We start from the raw sequence: 23,115 nt of genomic DNA, 5'->3' as shown, positions 1-23,115 counted from the left end.
GATCCATTCATTCAACAAATACAATTCAGCACCTACTGTGTGCCAGGAACTCTGCAAATGCCAGGAAAATCGAAGTCAAAGTTCTTGCCCATTCTAATGGAATTTAAGACAGGCACATAAACAATTATCACGAAGGTACAACGCAGCAGATACAGGGTTGGAATGCAGGTTTCCCGACTCCCAGGTGAGTAGCTAAACTTCTTGAAAGAGCTGTTTCTAGTCAATGTCTCTCCTTCCTTCCTCCCAATCTCTCCTCACCTCTCTCCACCGGGGCTTCCATTCCACTGTTTCACTGAAACCTCTCTTCTCAAGATCACCAGTGACTTCAAGGTCACCCAATTCATTGGCCATTTTTCTAGCTTTATCTTACAACAGCGTTTGACACAGGTGATATTCTATCCTTGTCAAAACATTTCCCTTAATTTCCGTGATAGCACTCTCCAGGTGTTCCTATTTCACTGCCCATCCCTTTTTAAACTTTGCTGGCTCTTCCTCTTCTCTTGACCTCTAAACATTTTATCTTGCTAAGGACGGGTAGCTGGAGCCCACCCTATGGCTTTAAATATCATTTCCAATGAAGCCCAAATTTGTATCTCCAGTCCTGACTTCTCTCTGGAACCCGAGACTCTTATATCCAAATGTCTAATGACATCAAACTTAGCATTCACAATAGAACTCTTGGAAATGCAAATCAAAAACAACAATGAGGGATCACCTCACACCAGTCAGAATGGCCATCATTTTTTTTTTTAAAGACACATTTATTCAGCACCATGATCAGACTTACATTTAACAATCAACAGCATGGGCGCAAAAAAAAAAAAATCTACATTAAGACCCTTTGTTGGAATGCTTTACACTTTCCACGGAACAGAAACTAAAATAACCTGTTATACAATTAGTCACAAATACAGTCCTCGAGTTTTTTTGCCCATACACGAGTATTGTCTAAAACATGTCTTCTTTGTAGCAGCTAGGCCCTGCCACCACTGTGCTTGGCTGAGTTCACAAACCTGTAGCTTCCCTGTCACTTCTCTGGCTCTCCTCTCCTGCTAAGCTTTGTTTCCTGGCAGTAATCAAAACCTCCTGCCACTGCCATAGCTCCTGCTGCTGCTGGAACAGCCATAGCCACCTTGGTTTCATGGTTTGGCAAAGTACTGACCTCCACCACCATAGGGGCCAGCACTTCTGCCTCCAAAGTTTCCTCCTTTTATGGGTTCAAAATCTGAAGATTGATTGTTGTAAATGCCAAAATCATTGTAGCCTCCACCACCTCCAAAATTGCTCCCATCATTACCAAATCCATTATAGCCATCCCCACTGCCACCATAGCCACCATCACCGCGGCTGCCACCAAAGCCAGCTCGACCACTGAAGTTTCCTCCATGACCAAAGCTGTCGTTCCCACAAAAACCCCCTCCACAACCACCACCAAAGCTTCCAGAACCACTTCGACCTCTTTGGCTGGATGAGGCACTAGCCATCTCTTGCTGAGATAGGGCTTTCCTTAGTTCACAGTTGTGGCCATTCAGTATGGTATTTCTGAATGACAATCCTGTCTACGGAGTCATGGTCATCAAAGGTTATGAAAGCAAAGCCTCTCTTTTTGCCACTGCCTTGGTCAGTCATGATTTCAATCACTTCCATACTGTTCAAAATAATCTCTTAGGTGATGTTCTTCAGTGTCTTCTTTAATGCCACCAACAAAAATCTTTTTCACAGTTAAGTGGGCACCAGGTCTTTGAGAATCTTCTCTTGAGACGGCCCTCATTGGTTCCCCAGCTCTTCCATCCACCTTGTGTGGCCTTGCCTTCATGGCCGCATCCACCTCCTCCACAGTGGCATACGTGACAACCCGAAAGTCTCTGGAGCACCTGGTGCTTGGATCCCTCATTACCACACAGTCTGTGCACGCTCCCGACTGCTCACAATGGCTCCTCAGGCTCTCATCACTTGTTTCAAAGCTCAAACCTCCGACGAAGAGCTTCCGCAGCTGTTCGGGCTCTTTGGGAGACTCTGACTTAGACATGACGGCAGTGGAGCAGCGGGGAGACATCAACGATGCTTACTCAGTGGCGTCCACAGGCAGAAAGCAGAATGGCCATCATTAAAAAGTCTACAAATAACAAATACTGGAGAGGGTGTGGAGAAAAGGGAACCCTCTTACACTGTTGGTAGGAATGTAAATTGGTGCAGCCATTATGGAGAATAGTATGGAAGTTCCTCAAAAAAAAAAAACTAAAAATAGAGTTGCCACATGATCCAGCAATCCCACTCCTGGGCATATATCCAGACAAAATTATAATTCAAAAAGATACGTGCACCCCTATATTCACAGCAGCACTATTCACAATAGCCAAGACATGGAAGCAACCTAAATGTCTGTCAACAGATGAATGGATAAAGAAGATGTGGTACATATATACAATGGAATGTAGCGGTCAGCCATAAAAAAGAATGAAATAATGCCATATGCAGCAACATAGATGGACCTAGAGATGAGCATACTAAGTGAAGTCAGAAAGAGAAAGACAAATACCAAATGATATCACTTATAGGTGGAATCTAAAATATGACACAAATGAACTTATCTACAAAACAGACATAGAGAACAGACTTGTGGTTGCCAAGGGTGGGAGGAGGGAAGGATTGAGAGTTTGGGGTTAGCAGATACAAACTATTATATATAGAATGCATAAATGACAAAGTTCCATTGTATAGCACAGGGAACTATATTCAATATCCTGTGATAAACCATAATGGAAAAGAATGTGTGTGTGTGTGTGTGTGTGTGTGTGTGTGTGTGTATTATATATATATAAGTGAATTATTTTGCTGTATAGCAGAAATTAATACAACATTGTAAATCAACTATATATCAATTAAAAAAAATTTTTTTTAAACCAAGATAGAACTCTTGATTTTCAGCAACAGTTCTGCTACTCTCTTATTTGATCAACAGCATAACCATAGACTGAGTTGCTTGAGCCCAAAGCACATTAGTCATCCTTTTTTCTTCTCTGTCCCTCACCCCCCAGATCCAATCCATCAGTTAGTTCTGCCAGTGTGCCTCCCAGACGTATCTTGAACTCCTCCACTTTGCTCCATCTTCACTCCTCTCAATCATCTTTTATCTTAACAACAGAAGCCTTTCCATTGGTCTCCCAGCTTTCACTCACACTACTTCCCATTTCATTCTCCACAAAGTAACCACCAGGAACTATTAAGATTACAAACCAGATCATGTCACCCAAGACTTCAAACTCTCCAAGGCCTCCACTGCATTTAGAATAAAATCCAATCTCTTTACCTGTCCCAAATCCCAATATGAGTTGTGACCACTGCTTTACTCTCATCTCCTTCTGGGCTTTCCTTTGATCTCTCTACTCCAATCACACTGGCCCAGGGCCTTTGCACCAGCTGCTGCCTTTGCCTGGAATGTCCTTCCTCCTGATCTTCACACAGGCAGCTCCATCACGTTATTTACATCATGATGTATATGTCACCTCCTCAGACAGGCCTTCCATGATCAACCACTCTAAGACATCACTCTGTTTTAATTCTCCATGTGGCACTTATTACTAATGAATCAGTGTGTGTGTGTGTGTGTGTGTGTGTGTGTGTGTGTGTGTGTTTAGTTTATATGTTTCTTGCCTATTTATTCTTACTAGAATGTAAGATTCAAGACAGCAGAGGCCTTATTTGCTTTTGCTGAGGATATAAAAAAGTAACCAATGAAGACTAAGTAATCAATAAATACTGAAGATGTGAATAGATGAATCCCCTAGGACTCCCATAATAAGAAAACGCAATTTTTCTGTCAAGAAATTGCTAACATTCACAGACAGACAAAATGAAAAGGTAGAGGGCTATGTACCATATGAAGGAGCAAGGTAAAACCCCAGAAAAACAACTAAATGAAGTGCAGATAAGCAACCTTCCAGAAAAAGAACTCAGAATAATGATAGTAAAGATGATCCAGGACCTCACAAAAAGAATGGAGGCAAAGACTGAGAAGATGCAAGAAATTTAACAAAGACCTAGACAAATTAAAGAACAAACAGAGGTGAACAATACAATGACTGAAATTAAAAATACACTAGAAGGAAACAACAGCAGAATAAGTGAGGCAGAAGAATGGATAAGTGACTGGGAAGACAGAATGGTGGATTTCACTGCTGCAGAACAGAATAAAGAAAAAAGAATGAAAAGAAATGAAGACAGACTAAGAGACCTCTGGGACAACATTAAACGCAACAACATTCGCATTATAGGGGTCCCAGAAGGAGAAGAGACAGAGAAAGGACTCAAGAAAATATTTGAAGAGATTATAGTCGAAAACTTCCCTAAGATGGGAAAGGAAGTAGCCACCCAAGCGCAGAGAGTCCCATACAGGATAAACACAAGGAGAAACACGCCAAGACACACAGTAATCACACTGGCAAAAATTAAAGACAAAGAAAAATTACTGAAAGCAGCAAAGGAAAAACGACAAATAACATACAAGGGAACTCCCATAAGGTTAACAGCTGATTTCTCAGCAGAAATTCTACAAGCCAGAAGGGAGTGGCATGACATATTTAAAGTGATGAAAAGGAAGAATCTACAACCAAGATTACTCTACCTGGCAAAGATCTCATTCAGATTCAATGGAGAACTCAAAAGCTTTACAGACAAGTAAAAGCTAACAGAATTCAGCACCACCAAACCAGCTCTACAGCAAATGCTAAAGGAATTTCTCTAAGTGGGAAACACAAAAGAAAAGGACCTACAAAAATAAACCCAAAACAATTAGGAAAATTGTAAGAGGAGCATACATATGAATAATCACCTTAAACGTGAATGGATTAAATGCTCCAACCAAAAGACACAGGCTCGCTAAATGGATACAAAAACAAGACCAGTATATATGCTGTCTACAAGAGACCCACTTCAGACCTAGGGACACTTACAGACTGAAAGTGAGGGGATGAAAAAGATATTCCATGCAAATGGAAATCAAGAGAAAGCTGGAGTAGCTATACTCATATCAGATAAAATAGACTTTAAAATAAAGAATGTTACAAGAGACAAGGAAGGACACTACATAATGATCAAGGGATCGATCCAAGAAAAAGATGTAACCATTATAAATATATATGCACCCAACATATTAGCACCTCAATACATAAGGCAACTGCTAACAGCTATGAAAGAGGAAATCAACAGTAACACAATAATAGTGGGGGACCTTAACACCTCACTTACACCAATGGACAGATCATCCAAACAGAAAATTAATGAGGAAACAAGCTTTAAATGACACAACATACCAGATAGATTTCATTGATAATTATAGGACATTCCATCCAAAAACAGCAGATTACACTTTCTTCTCAAGTGTGCATGAAACATTCTCCAGGATAGATGACATCTTGGGTCACAAATAAAGCCTCAGTAAATTTAAGAAAATTGAAATCATATCAAGCATCTTTTCTGACCACAACGCTAGGAGATTAGAAATCAATTACAGGGAAAAAAATGTAACAAACACAAACACATGGTGGCTAAACAATATGTTACTAAATAACCAAGAGATCACTGAAGAACTCAAAGAGGATATCAAAAAATACCTAGAGACAAATGACAATGAAAACACAATGATCCAAAATGTATGGGATGCAGCAAAAGCAGTTCTAAAAGGGAAGTTTATAGCAATACAAGCCTACCTCAAGAAACAAGAAAAATCTCAAATAAACAATCTAACATTACACCTAAGGGAACTAGAGAAAGAAGAACAAACAAAACCCAAAGTTAGCAGAAGGAAAGAAATCATAAAGATCTGAGCAGAAATAAATGAATAGAAACAAAGAAAACAATAGCAAAGATCAATAAAACTAGCAGCTGGTTCTTTGAGAAGATAAACAAAATTGATAAACCGTTAGCCAGACTCATCAAGAAAAGAGGGAGAAGACTCAAATCAATAAAATCAGTAATGAAAAAGGAGAAGTTACAACAGACACCACAGAAATACAAAGCATCCTAAGAGACTACTACAAGTAACTCTATGGCAATACTCTATGGCAATAAAATGGACAACCTGGAAGAAATGGACAATTCTTAGAAAGGTATAACCTTCCAAGACTGAACCAGGAAAAAATAGAAAATATGAACAGACAAATCACAAGCACTGAAATTGAAACTGTGATTAAAAATCTTCCAACAAACAAAAGTCTAGGACCAGATGGCTTCACAGGTGAATTCTATCAAACATTTAGAGAGGAGCTAACACCCATCCTTCTCAAACTCTTCCAAAAAAGTGCAGAGGAAGGAACACTCCCAAACTCATTCTGTGAGGCCCCCATCACCCTGATACCAAAACCAGTCAAAGATACTACAAGAAAAGAAAATTAGAGACCAATATCACTGATGAATATAGATGCAAAAATCCTCAACAAAATACTAGCAAACAGAATCCAACAACACATTAAAAGGATCATACACCACGATCAAGTGGGATTTATCCCAGGGATGCAAGGATTCTTCAATATATGCAAATCAATCAATGTGAAACACCATATTAACAAACTGAAGAAGAAAAACCATATCATCATCTCAGTAGATGCAGAAAAAGCTTTTGACAAAATTCAACACCCACTTATGATAAAAACTCTCCAGAAAGTGGGCATAGAGGGAACCTACCTCAACATAATAAAGGGCATATAGGACAAACCCAGAGCAAACATCATTCTCAGTGGTGAAAAACTGAAAGCATTTCCTCTAAGATCAGGAACAAGACAAGGATGTCCACTCTCACCCCTATTATCCAACATAGTTTTGGAAGTCCTAGCCACGGCAATCAGAGAAGAAAAAGAAATAAAAGGAATACAAACTGGAAAAGAAGAAGTAAAACTGTCACTGTTTGCAGATGACATGATACTATACATAGAGAATCCCAAAGATGCCACCAGAAAACTACTAGAGCTAACCAATGAATTTGGTAAAGTTGCAGGATACAAAATTAATGCACAGAAATCTCTTGAATTCCTATACACTAATGATGAAAAATCTGAAAGAGAAATTAAGGAAACACTCCCATTTACCTCTGCAACAGAAAGAATAAAATACCTAGGAATAAACCTACCTAGGGAGACAAAAGACCTGTATGTAGAAAACTATAAGACACTGATGAAAGAAATTAAAGATGATACAAACAGATGGAGATATATACCATGTTCTTGGATTGGAAGAATCAATATTGTAAAAATGACTATACTACCCAAAGCAATCTACAAATTCAGTGCAATCCCTATCAAATTACCAATGGCATTTTTTACAGAACTAGAACAAAAAAATCTTAAAATTTGTATGGAGACACAAAAGACCCCGAATAGCCAAAGCAGTCTTGAAGGAAAAAAACGGAGCTGGAGGAATCAGATGCCCTGACTTCGGACTATACTACAAAGTTACAGCAATCAAAACAACATGGTACTGGCACAAAAACAGAAATATAGATCAATGGAACAGGATAGAAAGCCCAGAGATAAACCCACGCACCTATGGTCAACTAATCTATGACAAAGGAGGTAAGGATATACAATGGAAAAAAGACAGTCTCTTCAATAAGTCGTGCTGGGAAAACTGGACAGCTACATGTAAAAGAATGAAATTAGAACACTCCCTAACACCATACACAGAAATAAAGTCAAAATGGATTAGAGACCTAAATGTAAGACTGGATACTATAAAACTCTTAAAGGAAAACATAAGAAGAACACTCTTCGACATAAATCACAGCAAGATCTCTTTTGATCCACCTCAAGAGTAATGGAAATAAAAACAAAAATAAACAAATGGGACCTAATGAAACTCAAAAGCTTTTGCAAAGCAAAGGAAACTACAAACAAGACGAAAAGACAACCCTCAGAATGGAAGAAAATATTTGCAAACGGGGCTTCCCTGGTGGCGCAGTGGTTGAGAGTCCACCTGGCGATGCAGGGGACATGGGTTTGTGCCCCAGTCTGGGAAGATCCCACATTCCGCGGAGCGGCTAGGCCCGTGAGCCACGGCCACTGAGCCTGCGCGTCCGGAGCCTGTGCTCTGCAACAGGAGAGGCCACAACAGTGAGAGGCCTGCATACTGCAAAAAAAAAAAAAAAAATTAAGAAAAAAAATATTTGCAAACGAATCAACGGACAAAGGATTAATCTCCAAAGTATATAAACAGCTCATGCAGCTCAATACTAAAAGAACCAACAACCCAGTCCAAAAATGGGCAGAAGACCTAAATAGACATTTCTCCAAAGGAGTCATACAGATGGCCAAGAGGCACATGAAAAGCTGCTCAACATCTCTAATTATTAGAGAAATGCAAATGAAAACTACAATGAGGTATCACCTCACACCAGTTATAATGGGCATCATCAAAAAATCTACAAACAAGAAATGCTGGAGAGGGTGTAGAGAAAAGGGAACCCTCTTGCACTGTTGGTGGGAATGTAAATTGATACAGCCACTATGGAGAACAGTATGGAGGTTCCTCAAAAAACTAAAAATAGAATTACCATATGACCCAGCAATCCCACTACTGGGCATATACCGAAAGAAAACCATAATTCAAAAAGACACATGCACCCCAATGTTCATTGCAGCACTATTTACAATAGCCAGGTCATGGAAGCAATCTAAATGCCCACCGACAGACGAATGGATAAAGAAGACGTGGTCCATATATACAATGGAATATTACTCAGGCATAAAAAGGAATGAAATTGGGTTATTTATAGAGACGTGGATGAATCTACAGACTCTCATACAGAGTGAAGTGAGTCAGAAAGAGAAAAACAAATATCGTATTTAACGTATATATGTGGAACCTAGAAAAATGGTACAGATGAACTTGTTTGCAGGGCAGAATTAGAGAAACAGATGTAGAGAACAAATATATGGACACCAAGTGGGGAAAGCAGCGGGGGAGGGGTGTTGTGATCAATTGGGAGATTGGGATTGACATATGTACACTAATATGTGTAAAATGGATAACTAATAAGAACCTGCTGTATAAAAAAATAAATAAAATAAAATACAAAAAAAAAAAAAGAAGAAGAAATTGCTAACAAAGGACTATCACCTTTGTGACCCAGAAAGGAAGCCAGAGTGGTAGGAGCCTGGCAGTATTCAGAAATCTATCAAGTATAAAACCGTGAGGTAATCTGTTTATTAAACGGGAGAATCTGCAAAGACTTCTCTTGAGAATATCAGAGACTTTTTCAAACCTAACGTATAGAACATACATCTCCCAAAATGCAATTCTGAAATATTCAGGCAGCTGGGCTGGATTGATTATAGATGGATTGAAGCATGCCATTTAAGTCTCCCCATGATAGACTATAAATACTGATAGCCCCCTTTAGGTGGACGGTTCTGCCTGATGCTCCAGATGAAAGAACCATTTGGGAGGAAGAAAGCTATCCAGCTGCCTCTCTTTGAAAGATTGGGAAATATTATCAGAATGCCCAGAAATACAGAATCTGAATCAGAACAGAGGCCAGGATGAAAGTGAGAATACAAACCGGCTAAATGGGCAAAAATAAGCTCCCCAAATAGATGCACTGGAGATGTTCCCCCAAAGTCCCACAGCTGCTCAGTCCCCAGAGGCTGGCATCCTGTACTTCAACAGGCAACATCAGAAGCATGAGCGCTTAGTTCTGACCTAGCAGTCCTCGTTTTGCAGCAGTCCTTAACAAGAACTCTCCAGGCACAGAAAGGCTGTTCAAAAACAGACCATAGAGTACTGGGGGTTTTATTGATGGAAGTGCTCAAACTAGCCAATTGTTTGCAAACAGAAGCTAAATGACTCATAAACTCTTTCAAGAAAGGTCATATCGCACAGGGATTGACTGCAAAGCAACATGTACAACCTAACTTTTTAAAGGTCCAAATTTTCTGGTGTGTGAATAAAATAATCTTAATTTAGCCTCAACTAGATAACCTCTTGAGGACGAGGCTGCGTCTTTATTCAGCTTTGTATCCCCACAGTACTTCAATACCCAGTAGGCAAACAACAAGGGTTTGCTTAGTAAATAAATCTCACCCCCACCATCTCCTCTAGCTTGCTCACCCATGTATCCTCTCTGTCCCTCTCACCTCCCCTCTCTCTCTTTCTATCTCTCCATCCATATCCCCACCACCTACCTAACCCTCTCTCCACCCCTCTTCTCTCTCTCTCTCTCTCTCTCTCTCTCTCACATACACACACACACACACACACACACACACACACACACACACGTATATACACTTGGCCTCTTTGTTAGGACTTCCTACTCATCTAACTTAAAACTATGAAGATGTGGATCTTAACATTCCACAGCGACCTCACCTTGACCATAACCCCAAAGCTAACAGATGGACTGGAGTGGGAGATACCATGGATGAACACTAGAGAAAAATGTGACAAAACACATCTGGCCCCAAGGATATTAGATAAGAGACGACGGACTGATATGAATATAATAATAATTATTATTAACATCATCACTGTCTTGTCTGAACAGCAGGAGAAAACACTTATCACTTGACATGGTTCAGAGATGATGTTCACAAAGCCAACACCCCTCTGAGCTGGAGTCAGACCTTCCCTCAGACAAGCAGGATTCACTGCTTTCCTCCTGTGTGCTCTTAGGCAAGTTACTTAACCTCTCTCAGCCTCCCTTTCCTCATCCTGCAGGAGTAGCAGGGATGAGAGTAACCACAGAGTGGTCATGGGGATGAAACGAGATGCATCACATAAATCCCGTGGCACTGGGCCCGGCACATAGTACGTGCTCAATAAATGATATTGCGACTGTCAGTTACTGTGCTTCCCTACTTCGGTATCTCCTTCATGCCTGACACCTATGGCTTTCCTTCTGGGATGCATGAGCTTGGTCGAAATATGTTTTGTTCATTGAAACGAAAAGGATCTGGGATTTTTGCTTAATTTTGCCTGCCTTTTCATCCTGCTTCATGGCACAGCAATGATGACAATAAAGAGCTGACTCCTGGCTCTAAGCTGCTAGATCTTTTGCATCACTAGGGCTTTGTTTATGTCAGTGTTCCTCACCCACGTGGAGAGCAGAAAGTGACTCCCCAGCCTACTATGGCTTGATGGGACGACCCCTTGGGACTGTCCCATTGCCTCCACGCTGCTTCTGTTTCATTATACAATCTCCTGACTCTAATTTGGTTTCCCTAAAAAACTTCACCAAGAAGAATATTTCATAAGAAGCTGGAGAATAAGAAGGAAAGGCCAGGGCTTCCCTGGTGGCACAGTGGTTGAGAATCCGCCTGCCGATGCAGGGGACACGGGTTCGTGCCCCGGTCTGGGAAGATCCCACATGCCGCGGAGCGGCTGGGCCCGTGAGCCACGGCCGCTGAGCCTGCGCGTCCAGAGCCTGTGCTCCGCAACGGGAGAGGCCGCAACAGTGAGAGGCCCGTGTACTGCAAAAAAAAAAAAAAAAGAAGAAGAAGGCAAGGCCAGACATTTGGGAATCAGAGGCACCCACCTTCCCTCTCTTCCTTCCTTCCTTCCTCAGTCAATCCACACGGATTAACTGAACACCTACTATGTGCCAAGTACTATGCTGGGGGCTGGGGATTCAGTCTCCAACAAGAGAGACCCTGGTCCTACCATGCCTGCTGTATGGATGACCCCACAAATCATGAATCCATTACAATTAATTTCACAAACCAGTCATTACAAATTGAGGTGAGTGCAAGAAAGAAAACATGCAGGGAGTTATAAGACTGTCTAAGATAGTCTGGAGATTCTTGGAATGCTTCCATGAGGCAGTAACATCTAGTTGAGGACCTGTCTGAAGAGTGATAAGAATGAACCAGCCCAAGAGGCACATAAGTGTGTCAGCGGGGTGGGGTGGGGAGTAGGCAATAAAAAGACTTGTGAAGTCCCTGAATTGCAAAATCTCAAGGAATAGAAAGAAGCTCAGAGTTGCCAGAATATGGGGGGTGGGGGGGAAGGGGGGCAGGGGAGGAAGAGAGACGATCTACACGATAGTTAGAGAATTGAACTGACTTGAACAGAATCTTTGGCAGAAGTCGGCAAACTCCAGCAGGGTTAAATCTGGTCCCTTCCTGTTTTTGTATAGCCTCCCCACACACACCAGCTAAGAATGTTTTCACATTTTTAAATAGTTGAAAAAAATTAAAAAGACTAATATTTAATAACATGGCAAAAATCTTATGAAATTCAAATTACAATAGCCATAAATAAAGTTTTACTGGAACACAGCCATGCCCGTACATTTACATATTGTCTATAGCCGCTTTCACACTACAGTGGCAGAGTTGGGGAGCTGCGACAGAGACTATATGGCATACAAGCCTAAAATATTTACTATCTAGCTCTTTGTGGAAAAAAATTGCCAACCCCTGATCTAGTGAGATAGGCAGAAGTCAGATTATAAGATCTTTTAAGTCATATTAAAATTTTAGGATCTTATCCCAAGAGCAGGGGAACTCATTAACCCATTAAAGAGTTTGAAGAGGAGAACAGCATAGTTCAGCAGTGCCCAGACCTGTATGCACATTGGGTTAACCTAGGGAGCTTCCAGAATATAATGCATGAGTCTCACCCGCAGAGACTGTGCATCAGTTGGGTTTGTGTATGGGCTGGGTATGGGCTTTGGAATTTTTTGAAGATCCCTAGGTGATGCTAATGCGCAAGTAAACTTTGGGAACCATGGATAGAATCGCATTTGCATTTTTACAAGATCACGCTAACTCAGGGCTTCTCCCTCTGGCTGAATACACGTTAGAATCATCTGGGGGATATTTTCAAAGATACTGATGCCAAGGCCCACCCAGACCATCAGGATCTCTAGAGATGGGCTCCGAGCATTGCCCAGGTGATTCTAACGTGCAGCAAGGGTAGATACACGAAAGCCCTGGGAGGCTGCTTCGCGTGGTCCAAGTGAAAGATGGCAGAGGCTTGGCTTGAGTGTCTGGCGCTGGGACTGGGGAGAAGAAAAGTGAAGGGACAGTGAGCAGGACTTGGCGATGCACTGGTGACAGTGGGGGGCTGGGTGGAAAGTTTCAAAAGTGATACCTAAATGTCTGGCAAAGCAAATGGGTGCAGCCTGATGCCGTTTATTGGGATGGGAACCTTGGAAGAGGAAGAAGTTTGGGGGGTAAGAACATTAGTTCTGTTCTGACATCTTGTTAAAAGGGAGGATGCCTATGATGGGATTAGTCAGATTGAGGCTATAAAGAAGGCTGCGTCAAGTCACAAGAGGCCTTGAATGCTATCTTAACAATGTTCTCTTTATATAGCAGACAATGGCTACAATGATGTAGAGGAACACATATGGGCTTTTGATTCAGATGGTGTTCCTGCCATATACAGTGTGTGTGTTCCCTCAGCTTCCTCATCTACAGAACGGGATTTAAAATGTTCACACTGTCTCCTATACCTTTGGCCAGCCGACCTCAATGACAGCACAGGCCTCAATAAATGCCCTTACAAAGGTGTTGTGAAGATTAAATGAGATATTATGTGAATCTCTAGAAATGTATGTAGCACAAAAGACCCTCAAAAATGGTAGTTGTTATTCCTAAAGGAGAATGACACAGTGACACCTCACAGTGATGTTTTAGGAAGTGTATATGGACAATGGTGTGAAGGATAAGCCCATAAGATAAGAAACTGGCACTTAGGTTTAGCAGTTATGACAGACAACATGATGGTATCTGTTCATCCATCAGTAAGAAGTCAGAGTCCCGCAATCCTGTGGAGTCCACAGTCCTCCAGAATCCCGGCTACCCTCCCAGTGCACTGCTTCTCCTTCCCAAGTGTGGCTCTGGTTGTCTGTCTTGACCAAGATGAAGGCCAGAGCTCTAGCCACCATACTCACAGCCCAGGTGACAAGATGGAGAAAAAGACAGAAAGAAGAGGATTCTATCAACTCTTAAAGTGTGTATACAAGCTGAAAATTAATTTTAGAGGTGAGCAAGAATGACTTCCTTCAAAGATAAAGGGGATCCAGAGAAACCAGAATGCACCCTGCACTGCTGATCACAGCAGAATTAAGGCCAAGAGCAGAACTCAGATCATCGAAGCAAATGAGTCATAGTACCTGGCAAGGAAGCAAGGTTTCAGCCAGACACCAGTCAGAACTAAAGATTATGGCTCTTGCAAGTTAGCCACAGGAGTTCCTGTAACTGTGGACAACCCAAAAATGACCCCCGCCCTCAAACATGAGGCTAAAAACTAATGGATGCTGAGAGCATTAAAACAATAACTGTATCCGCTCAGATTAACCATACATCTGATGTAATTCCATATACACCTCACAAGATGTCATCAAATAAATACTTCTGTCCCTTTAATGTAAAACAAAATACATATGTAGGAAAGTGCCTAAAATATACATGAATATTTTAATAGTAATTTTTAAAGTGAACCCTCATGTAACTACCTCTACAGGCAAGAGATAAAACATTACACCACCTCAAAAGCACACCTCTCTGATCACAACACCCCTCCTTCCCACCCAGAAGTAATTAACTACTATCCTTGTTCTCATGATGTATACTTCCTTCCTTTTCTTTACGATATTTACACTTAATGTATGTCTCTAAACAATGTTGTTTCTTTCATTTTTATATGAATGGAATCATGTGTTCTTCTGGACTCCACTTCTGCTCAGCATTATGTTTGTGGCCCCAAAGAATTTATGGGTGAAATTACATGATGTCTGACATCTGAGTTAAAATACTGTGAGGAAGGAGGAGTTGCAAAGTATACTTTGAACACGGTGGTCATAAATTCATCATTGTTGAAGCTAGGCGATGGATAGATTAGGCTCTTTATACTATACTCTCGACTCTTAAATAAGTTTCAAAATTTTTATAATAAAAAATTGTTTACATTACTTTGTGAGATTCATTTTACTACAACAATTTTCATTGCTGTATAGCAACAGTTTTCTAAGTAAGGTCCCAAAACCAGGAGCATCAGAATCATTGGGGAATTTGTTTAAATGAAAATATGCAAATAATTGGGCTCCACCCCAGACTTACTGAACCAGAAACTCTTGGAATGGGGTCCAGTAATCTGTGTTTTAATAAGTCCTCCAGGTAGTTCTGATACATGCTCAAGTTTGATAACCACTACTCAATAGTATTCTATTCTGTGAATGTTCCACAATTGATTTATCCATTCTACTACGGATACACTTATATATTATTTCAAGTTTGGGAGTTCCAAATTTGTGGATATTATAAATATTCTTGTACAAGACTTTTGGTGACAAGAGTCTCTCTGACATATACCTAGTGGTGAAATAACAGAATCCCAGAATCATAGGGTGTATGTATCATCAACACTACATGATAATGGCAAACTATTTTCAAAGTAGTTCACCAATTCACAGTCCCACTAGTAACGTACGAAAGTTCCCTCTGCTCTACATCCTTGCCAATATTTGGTATTTTTCAGACATTTTAATTGCTGCCATCTTAGAGGGTTTAACACTTTTAAGCTATCCAAGTTGGGATCAAAAAATAGGTATTAGGGAACAGAACTCCAGATATGAAATCATAGTATTGCAAATATATTAGTTGGTGGGCGTACATGGAATAGGCCTGATGTAGGAAGAATGTGACATGATGGAGAAACTGAAAAAGTCAATATGACTATACTATGGAAAGCAAGGTGAAATACAGTACAAAATGTTGTTGGGAAGTAAGGGAGGAATAAATCAGGGACCTTGTAGGTGTGCTAAAGACTTTGAATTGTATTCCTAGTGAAATGAAAAGCCAATGAAGGGTTTTAAGCACAAAATTTACATCATTATATTTCTATATCTGCATACATTTAAAATCTTTCAGGCACACATCCACTTCTACCTATGATGGGGTTGCTTAATGCTTCAGACCAATGCTTCTGCTGAAAACAACTAGAAAAGCTGGATAAAGCACAAATACACACACACACACACACACACACACACACACACACCCCTCCCTAAAGGCATAACAGAGTTTTTGAGAAAACCAGGAGTGGAGGGGACAAAATCCTAGAAATGAGAGAAACACAAAGAGATGAGCCAAAATTCTGCAGCCACTCTTTCCCTTGGGACATTTGCCTAAACTAGGTGAGGGGTAAGGAGCTGAGGATCCAGGCAAAAAGCCTCAACAGAAATGCTATTAAGAGGCAAAAATACCAGAAGAAATTTTGGTAGTCTCTTGAGGAAAGAAAAACAAAAATTAGAGACCTGAGATGCCAAGATCCAAATAAGAAGGAAGGAACAGAAAACTATGCCCAACACTTGGCTGGTATTCCTCTCAAGACATTTGCTGAATTCTGAAGCTGTGCAGGGCAGGAGGCTAAGAAGCCAAGGAGAAATCTCCCAAAAAAACTTTCAGTGAGAGTTTTGATAGTCTCACACTGCTAAGGAGAGAAAGAAACAGAGTTCTGAACTAGCCAAGGGGAGAAGTCATTGAGAACCCCCTATGCTCTTAGCTGAAGTTCCAAGAAAGCTACACCCTAGAAAGAGGCATTGGCCAGTGGCAGACACAGCTTTATCAAAACTAAAACAAAGCCTACAGTCAGCTAAGCCCCTAACTGGATTACAATAATCAGTCCCCCAATATGCCTGCCTAGAAGCTATTTTCTTTGGAGTAGAATAACATCATATACAACATCCACAGTTTTTCATACAAAATGTTGAGTATACAATTCAAGTTTATTAAGCATGCCAAGACACAAAGCCAAAACCCAGAGCTGGGGGCGGGGTGGGGGGGGGGAGAGAGATCACACACAAAGAAACCACAAGTGATTCAGATATTAGAGTTGGTAGAAAAAGAGTCTAACTATGATTAATATGCTCAGAAGTAAAATAACAAGTTGGAGAAATTCAGTGAAAAGGCAAAGAATTTCACCAGAGAGTTAGAATCAATAAAAAGGATCAAATGCAAAAAATAAAGATCAAATATAATTTCTAGTACTCTAAAATTAAGAACTCAATAGATAAGACCAAACAACCTATTAAACAGAGCGGAAGAGATGATTATAAATTGGAAGGTAGGTCAAAATTCTTCAAAGCTGAAGAACAGAGAAAAATATAAAATGGAAAAGAAAGAAAAGAGTGTAAGATACATGTGTGATAAAGTAAAACAATCTAAATTATGTAACTTTGAAGACGTAGAAGAAGAAAGAAGAGGATAGTAAAAGTATTTAAAGAGATACTAGCAAACTCATTAGAGATATCAATACACAAATACAAAAGTTACTAAGAACCTCAGCAGGGTTGACAGCAAATAAACAACAGAAAATAATCAATAATGCCAAACCTAGGGACATCACAGAAAAATGTATAAAAACTAAAGACAAAAAGAAAATCCTGAAAGCAGCCAGAGGACAAAAGACACGTTATCTTCAAAGAAGTAATAACAATGTTGGTAAATGACTAATTTTTCAACAGAAATGATGGAAGCCTGAAGATAATGGAATAATGTTTTAAAGTGCTGAACAAAAACTCAAACATAGAATTCCATACTTAGAGGAAATATCATTCAAAATGATAGTAAAATTAAGACATTTTTAGATAAGTAAAAACTGAGAGGATCTGTCACCAGCAAACCCTCACTTTAAAAAATGCTAATGAAAGTCTAACAGGCATAAGAAAATGATCCCAGACGAAGGCATGATAATATAGGAAAAAATAAAGAGCAGTGGAAAAGGTAACCATGTGGGTAAATAAGAATGAATACTGACTGCTTAAAATAACAATTAAGATAATATCTAATAGGTTTTTTAAATATGTAGATTAAAATGCATGACAATAACACAAAAGATGTCAGGGGGGTATATAGAATTAAAATTCAATAAGGTACCTTATTATCCAGTGTTATATTTACCCAAAAGGAATGACAATATGTACACAGGATGACATAAATAAATATTTATAGAAGCACTGTTAGTGATATATAGAAAATGGAAACAATGCAAATGTCCATCTACAGGTGAACTGATAAGCAAATTAAATGGAATACTACTCAGCAAAACTAAATGAATAAAACATTGACAGGCTAAAAACTACGGATGAATCGCACAGCAGACATTATTACTGAGCAAAAGATGCCAGATTTAAGAGTACACACTATACGATGCCATTTTATGAGGTTTTGTTCAAGAAAAACTAATTTATGATGCTAACAGTCAGGACAATGGTTATCTTTGGGAGTGTTAGAAACTGGAGAAGAGCAAGAGGGGACCTCTAGGAGGTTGGTGATGTTCAATTTCTTGATCTAGCTGCAGATTACCTCCATGGGTTCACTTAGTGGAAATGCATCAAGCTCTACATTTAGGATTGCTCACTTTTCTGTATGTATTTCAAAAAATCATTTGAAAATATATTTCATAAGTACAGAAAGTTATATGCAGGATAACAAGACTGTATCAAGATTAAGAAACAAAGTATGACCAATATCATTGATATGTATGTTACTCCCTGATTACACCTCCACCCACCCCACCAGAGATAACTGCTCTCATGAATTTGGTGCTCACCATTCCTCTGAACTATTTTATACTTTGACTCCTTATGTCAGTTCACCTAAACAATATATAGAACTGTTCTGCATGTTTTTAAACTGTATATAAAAGATAATTTGACTTCTCTTGTTTAAAGATTAGTCTAAAAAGGGCATAAGGAAACTTTCCGGGATGACAAAATATTCTATATCTTATTTGGAGTGTTGGTTACATGGGTACATACATTTGTCAAAACTCATCAAAATGTACATTTAATATCTGTGCATTTCACTACAGGGAAATGTTATCTCACTTAAAACCATTTTTAAAAAAATAGATCATTCTAGCTTCTTCATAGGCAATGGATGAAGACTGGACAGAAATGGAATCAGGAAGGCCAGTTAAAGTATTACAGCAGACCTAGTGAGGGTCAAACGCACCTATCTGAGGAGTAAGGAAATAAAGTCAGGTTGTGGTCACAGTTCTTTGAGCAGCTTAACTGTGAAGTGGAGCAGTAACTGGAGGGAGGAGTGAAGCCAAAGAAGGAGTTCTTAAAAATGGAATATCAAGCTTGACCCTGTTGAGAGGCAACACTGAAGGCAAAGAAGAGATGAGGACTCAAGGGAAAAACCAAGTCCTCCAGAATGTGAGAGGGAATAGGATGTGAAGTGCAGGTGGTTTGGTCTTTGCTGGGATACAGTGTCTTCTTGTTTTTCAACTGGAAGGAAATAAAAAGGGTAGAGATGCAGGAAAAATTGTTTGGTGGTGGAAAGACAAAGTAGTTTCCATCCAATGGCTGCTACTTTTTCAGTGATCATGGGTCACTATCTATAAACGGTGGGGATCAGAGTGTTGAAGCCTGCGAAGAAGAAGGGCATGAAATTCCATTGGAAAAGGCTGGAAAAGCATCCCAGCATGGTGGGGAGGGGTTAAGAAAAATCAGATGTTCCATTTTAGACAGGTTAAATGCCCAACAGGTAACCAAATTCTTGTAACATAGCATGGGCTCAGAATATTATTATTCATCTTTGCTTATGCTGCATGAAGCATAGCATAACACATATTAGGTACCCGAGAGAGAATGGATAAATGAATGAATGAAGATTAAATTTTTTTCATATTTTCTTAGCACATTTTTATATCATTGGCCATATTCCACAATGGAACTGAAGAAAAAATAGAAATAATGCACCTTATCAATCAACCGATAACGAATGCATTTTCCTTTTTCTCATTTTTAGTTCTGTGTGTTCTTGGAAGAAAGGCAATCTGCGTCTTCCGATGCTATAAATTCTTCATTTTATCTAAATAAATGACATATTCATCTTCTAAGATAACTGTTAAGCAGAATTCACCAATGGGGCAATTCTCATAAAAAAACTAAGAGACAGAATCTTTATCCCTATGTTAACACAATTTGTGACAATCATAAGGATAGAGTTGACAAAGAAATTAGAAGCTCTGGCCAAGGTGGATGGACCTAGAGTCTGTCATACAGAGTGAAGTAAGTCAGAAAGAGAAAAACAAATACCATATGCTAACACGTATATATGGAATCTAAAAAAAGAAAAAAAATGGTTCTGAAGAACCTAGAGGCAGGGCAGGAATAAAGACGCAGACGTAGAGAATGGACTTGAGGACATTCTCAAGGGGGGGAAGGGTAAGCTGGGACTGGAATGAAGTGAGAGAGTGGCATGGACATATATACACTACCAAATGTAAAACAGATAGCTAGTGGGAAGCAGCTGCATAGCACAGGGAGATCAGCTTGGTGCTTTATGACCACCTAGAGGGGTGGGATAGGGAGGGTGGGAGGGAGATGCAAGAGGGAGGGGATATGGGGATATATGCATATGTATAACTGATTCACTTTGTGATACAGCAGAAACTAACACACCATTGTAAAGCAAGTATACTCCAATAAAGATGTTACAAAAAAGAAAGGCTTAACCTCGTCTTTGTACTGGAGATGTTCCTGCTGCTGCTAAGTCACACGTGCATCCTGAGGAAAGAAAACCTTTAGCTCGTGTACAGGAATCTCAGCATGGGCCCACCCAAACCTGGTCATCCTAGGAGACAAATCAGCACACTGTGCTGTTTGTTTATCATTTATCAACTACGAAATGAAAAAAGCTTATAAATGCATTACTTGCAGCAGAAATTGTTATTCGCTTTATTACACTAAGTTCCATTTAAAAGGACTCCATTCATGCAAGAAGCACCGTTTTCGTTGGATGAACAGTCGGATTTTTACCCTTCTAATTCAAGCATATACTTACTGTGTATATTGAGTGCACTCTCCCAGTTCCTGTTGCCACAGCCAGACTGCAGTCAGACTGTAAATGCATATCTGTGGTCATGCTTAACTACAGTCATTCGGAACTTCAGCTGTCAAGTTTGGAGCTACTGTTCTCACATATGCAGTTCATGCTCTACTCTTAAAAATAATTCCTTGTTTGCTATTAGAAGCTCCGAACATAACATACAAAATGGCAGGATCAATTTTTAAAAATAATCTAGATCTTTAACTAAATGCAAATACAATGTATTTTTCTTCCCTGAAAATATTCCCTTCCTTCAGTAACTATAAACCCTGGCCAAGCAGTAAAATAGCACAACATGTTAAATATTAAAAAACAAAACAAACAAACAAACCCCCCCCTCCCACAATATAGCAGTGTTTACAGGGAGGAAAAGGAGGAAAACCTCAGTTTCGTGCTACACCATCCTTTGAGACACTCTCGTTTTAAGTGTGGAGGCATCAATTACTTCTCCTTTGCTGTAAGGTCTACACATTTAAAGGTTCTGTAGGTCCACTAGGAAAATAAGCAACTGTTTCTCTGTATCATTAAACACAACAGGATACCAGCCTGTGCTGGTTTTAAAACACTAGCAAAATTGCAACTGTGAATATTAAGGTTTTACTATTTCAGTCTCCAGAGAAGCAGAGAGTTGTTTTGTTGCCAGAGCATTAGGACCGTACTTCAAGTTGTCAACTGCACAATATTTCTAGGACCAACGACTAGCTCCACTGCAGAATCTTGTAATCCTAGAGTCTGAAGAAACCTTGCAGGTCGCCTATTCCAATCTGACATCCAAGACAGGAATTTTTTCCCCCAGCATCCCTGACAGACAGTCAGCCTCTGTTTCAATTACTCCAGTGGGGGAGTTCTCAAGAGAAGATTCCCAAGGGATATGATGAAATGCTAGAACCAACCATTCAGACAGGGAATAAGGCTCAAGTAAGCCTGGAGGATACAGACAGCCTTGCCAGACAGTAAAACCAGACTTCCAAAAGAATGTGACTCAGAATCAGCAATCATAGAGGTGCAACGTTAAAACATGTAGACCCCCCAATTTTGGGGCCATTCTAGGTCTTTTTATTGGCCTGAGAAGTAGCTTGTGCAATCAGGAAAGCAAGGTGGCTTTTCTCCCGCTGATTTCTTAAAGAACTGATTCTTTCAGGCTCACAGCAAGGGTTTGTCAGGCTCAGAGAGGATCACATCCCTTCCTTCTGAAAACCAAGACAAGGGACCCCCTGGTGGAACTTCTAACGCTTAAAATACTCTTAACTTTGGTCTTAAAATTCTCACTACCGTAAACCAGAACATTTCGAGCTCTTCTTTTAAAGGTGTATATAGGCTACGCTGTAACTGAAGTTGTTTGGTTGGTGTCGGGTTGATGTGTGTGTGTGGGGAGGGGTGGTTAAGCACAGCCCTTCCTCCCGCAGGGGAGTCTGGTTTATCCGACCAAGAAAGGTAAGTGTGTGGGGCTGAGCTGCCAGCACATCCCCAGGCGGACTCCGGGACGGGGCAGCCCGGCCCTTACCTGTCGATGCTGATCACGCACAGGGTCATGATCGAGGCCGTGCAGCACATGACGTCCATGGCGATAAAGACGTTGCAGAAGAAGTGGCCAAAAATCCACTTGCCCCCGATAAGGTCGGTGACGCTGACGAAGGGCATGACCGCCACGGCCACCGACAGGTCGGCCAGCGCCAGGGACACGATCAGGTAGTTGGAGGGCTGGCGGAGCTTCTTGACGAAGCACACAGAGATCACCACCAGGCAGTTGCCGGCGATCGTCAGCAGCGTGATGAGCGTCAGGATGGAGCCGATCACAACTTTCTCGGCTCTGCCGTAGTTGATCTGCTCCCCGCAGCCGGAAGCATTGTCCGGGAGTGCGTCCCAGGTGGGCACGGGGCTGGCCGTCACCTCAGGGACCCCGTGCAGCAGGTGCGGCGCCCAGGAGCCCGCGACCGGGCCGGCGCCGTCGGGGCTCAGGTCGGGCAGCCCGCGTCCCACCTCTGGCAGGAGAAAAGAGCGGAGGTGCCCGTAGAGGTCCGGGCGGCCGCTGCTGTTAACGTCCATCATCGTGCCGCCGTGCGTCGCTGCCCATGGAGCCGGCGCCCCCGCCACGCGCTCCGGCTGCCGGCCCGGGGGCTTCACCTCGTCGGTTCCGCTCCGCTCGGCCCAGCCATGGGGCCCGCGCAGTCCGCTGGAGGGCGCCCCGGCTCGGCCTTGCGGCCCCGCACGTCCCGGTCCCCCAACAGCAGCGGACGACGCGGGAGCGCGGCCACCCGGGGACTCCCTGCGGGAGGCG

General features: G+C 41.1%; 1 protein-coding gene and 1 pseudogene across 1 annotated transcript in view; both read right to left on the bottom strand.

The window, feature by feature from the left end:
* The window catches only part of HTR7 (5-hydroxytryptamine receptor 7), an 89,003-nt gene extending 66,117 nt beyond the window's left edge, over window positions 1-22,886 (bottom strand). Inside the window, exon 1 of the mRNA XM_065894625.1 lies at window positions 22,342-22,886. Within this exon, the coding sequence (XP_065750697.1) occupies window positions 22,342-22,886 (545 nt within the window). The remainder of the gene's footprint in view (window positions 1-22,341) is intronic.
* LOC136136257 (heterogeneous nuclear ribonucleoprotein A1-like) lies at window positions 1,077-2,029 on the bottom strand (annotated as a pseudogene).
* Window positions 22,887-23,115: the final 229 nt, after the last annotated feature.

The sequence above is a fragment of the Phocoena phocoena genome, chromosome 16 (genome assembly GCF_963924675.1).
Source record: "Phocoena phocoena chromosome 16, mPhoPho1.1, whole genome shotgun sequence".
NCBI classification, from domain to species: Eukaryota; Metazoa; Chordata; class Mammalia; order Artiodactyla; family Phocoenidae; genus Phocoena; species Phocoena phocoena.
Note: the sequence above shows the minus strand (reverse complement) of the source record. Positions and strands in the feature narration are given on the sequence as shown.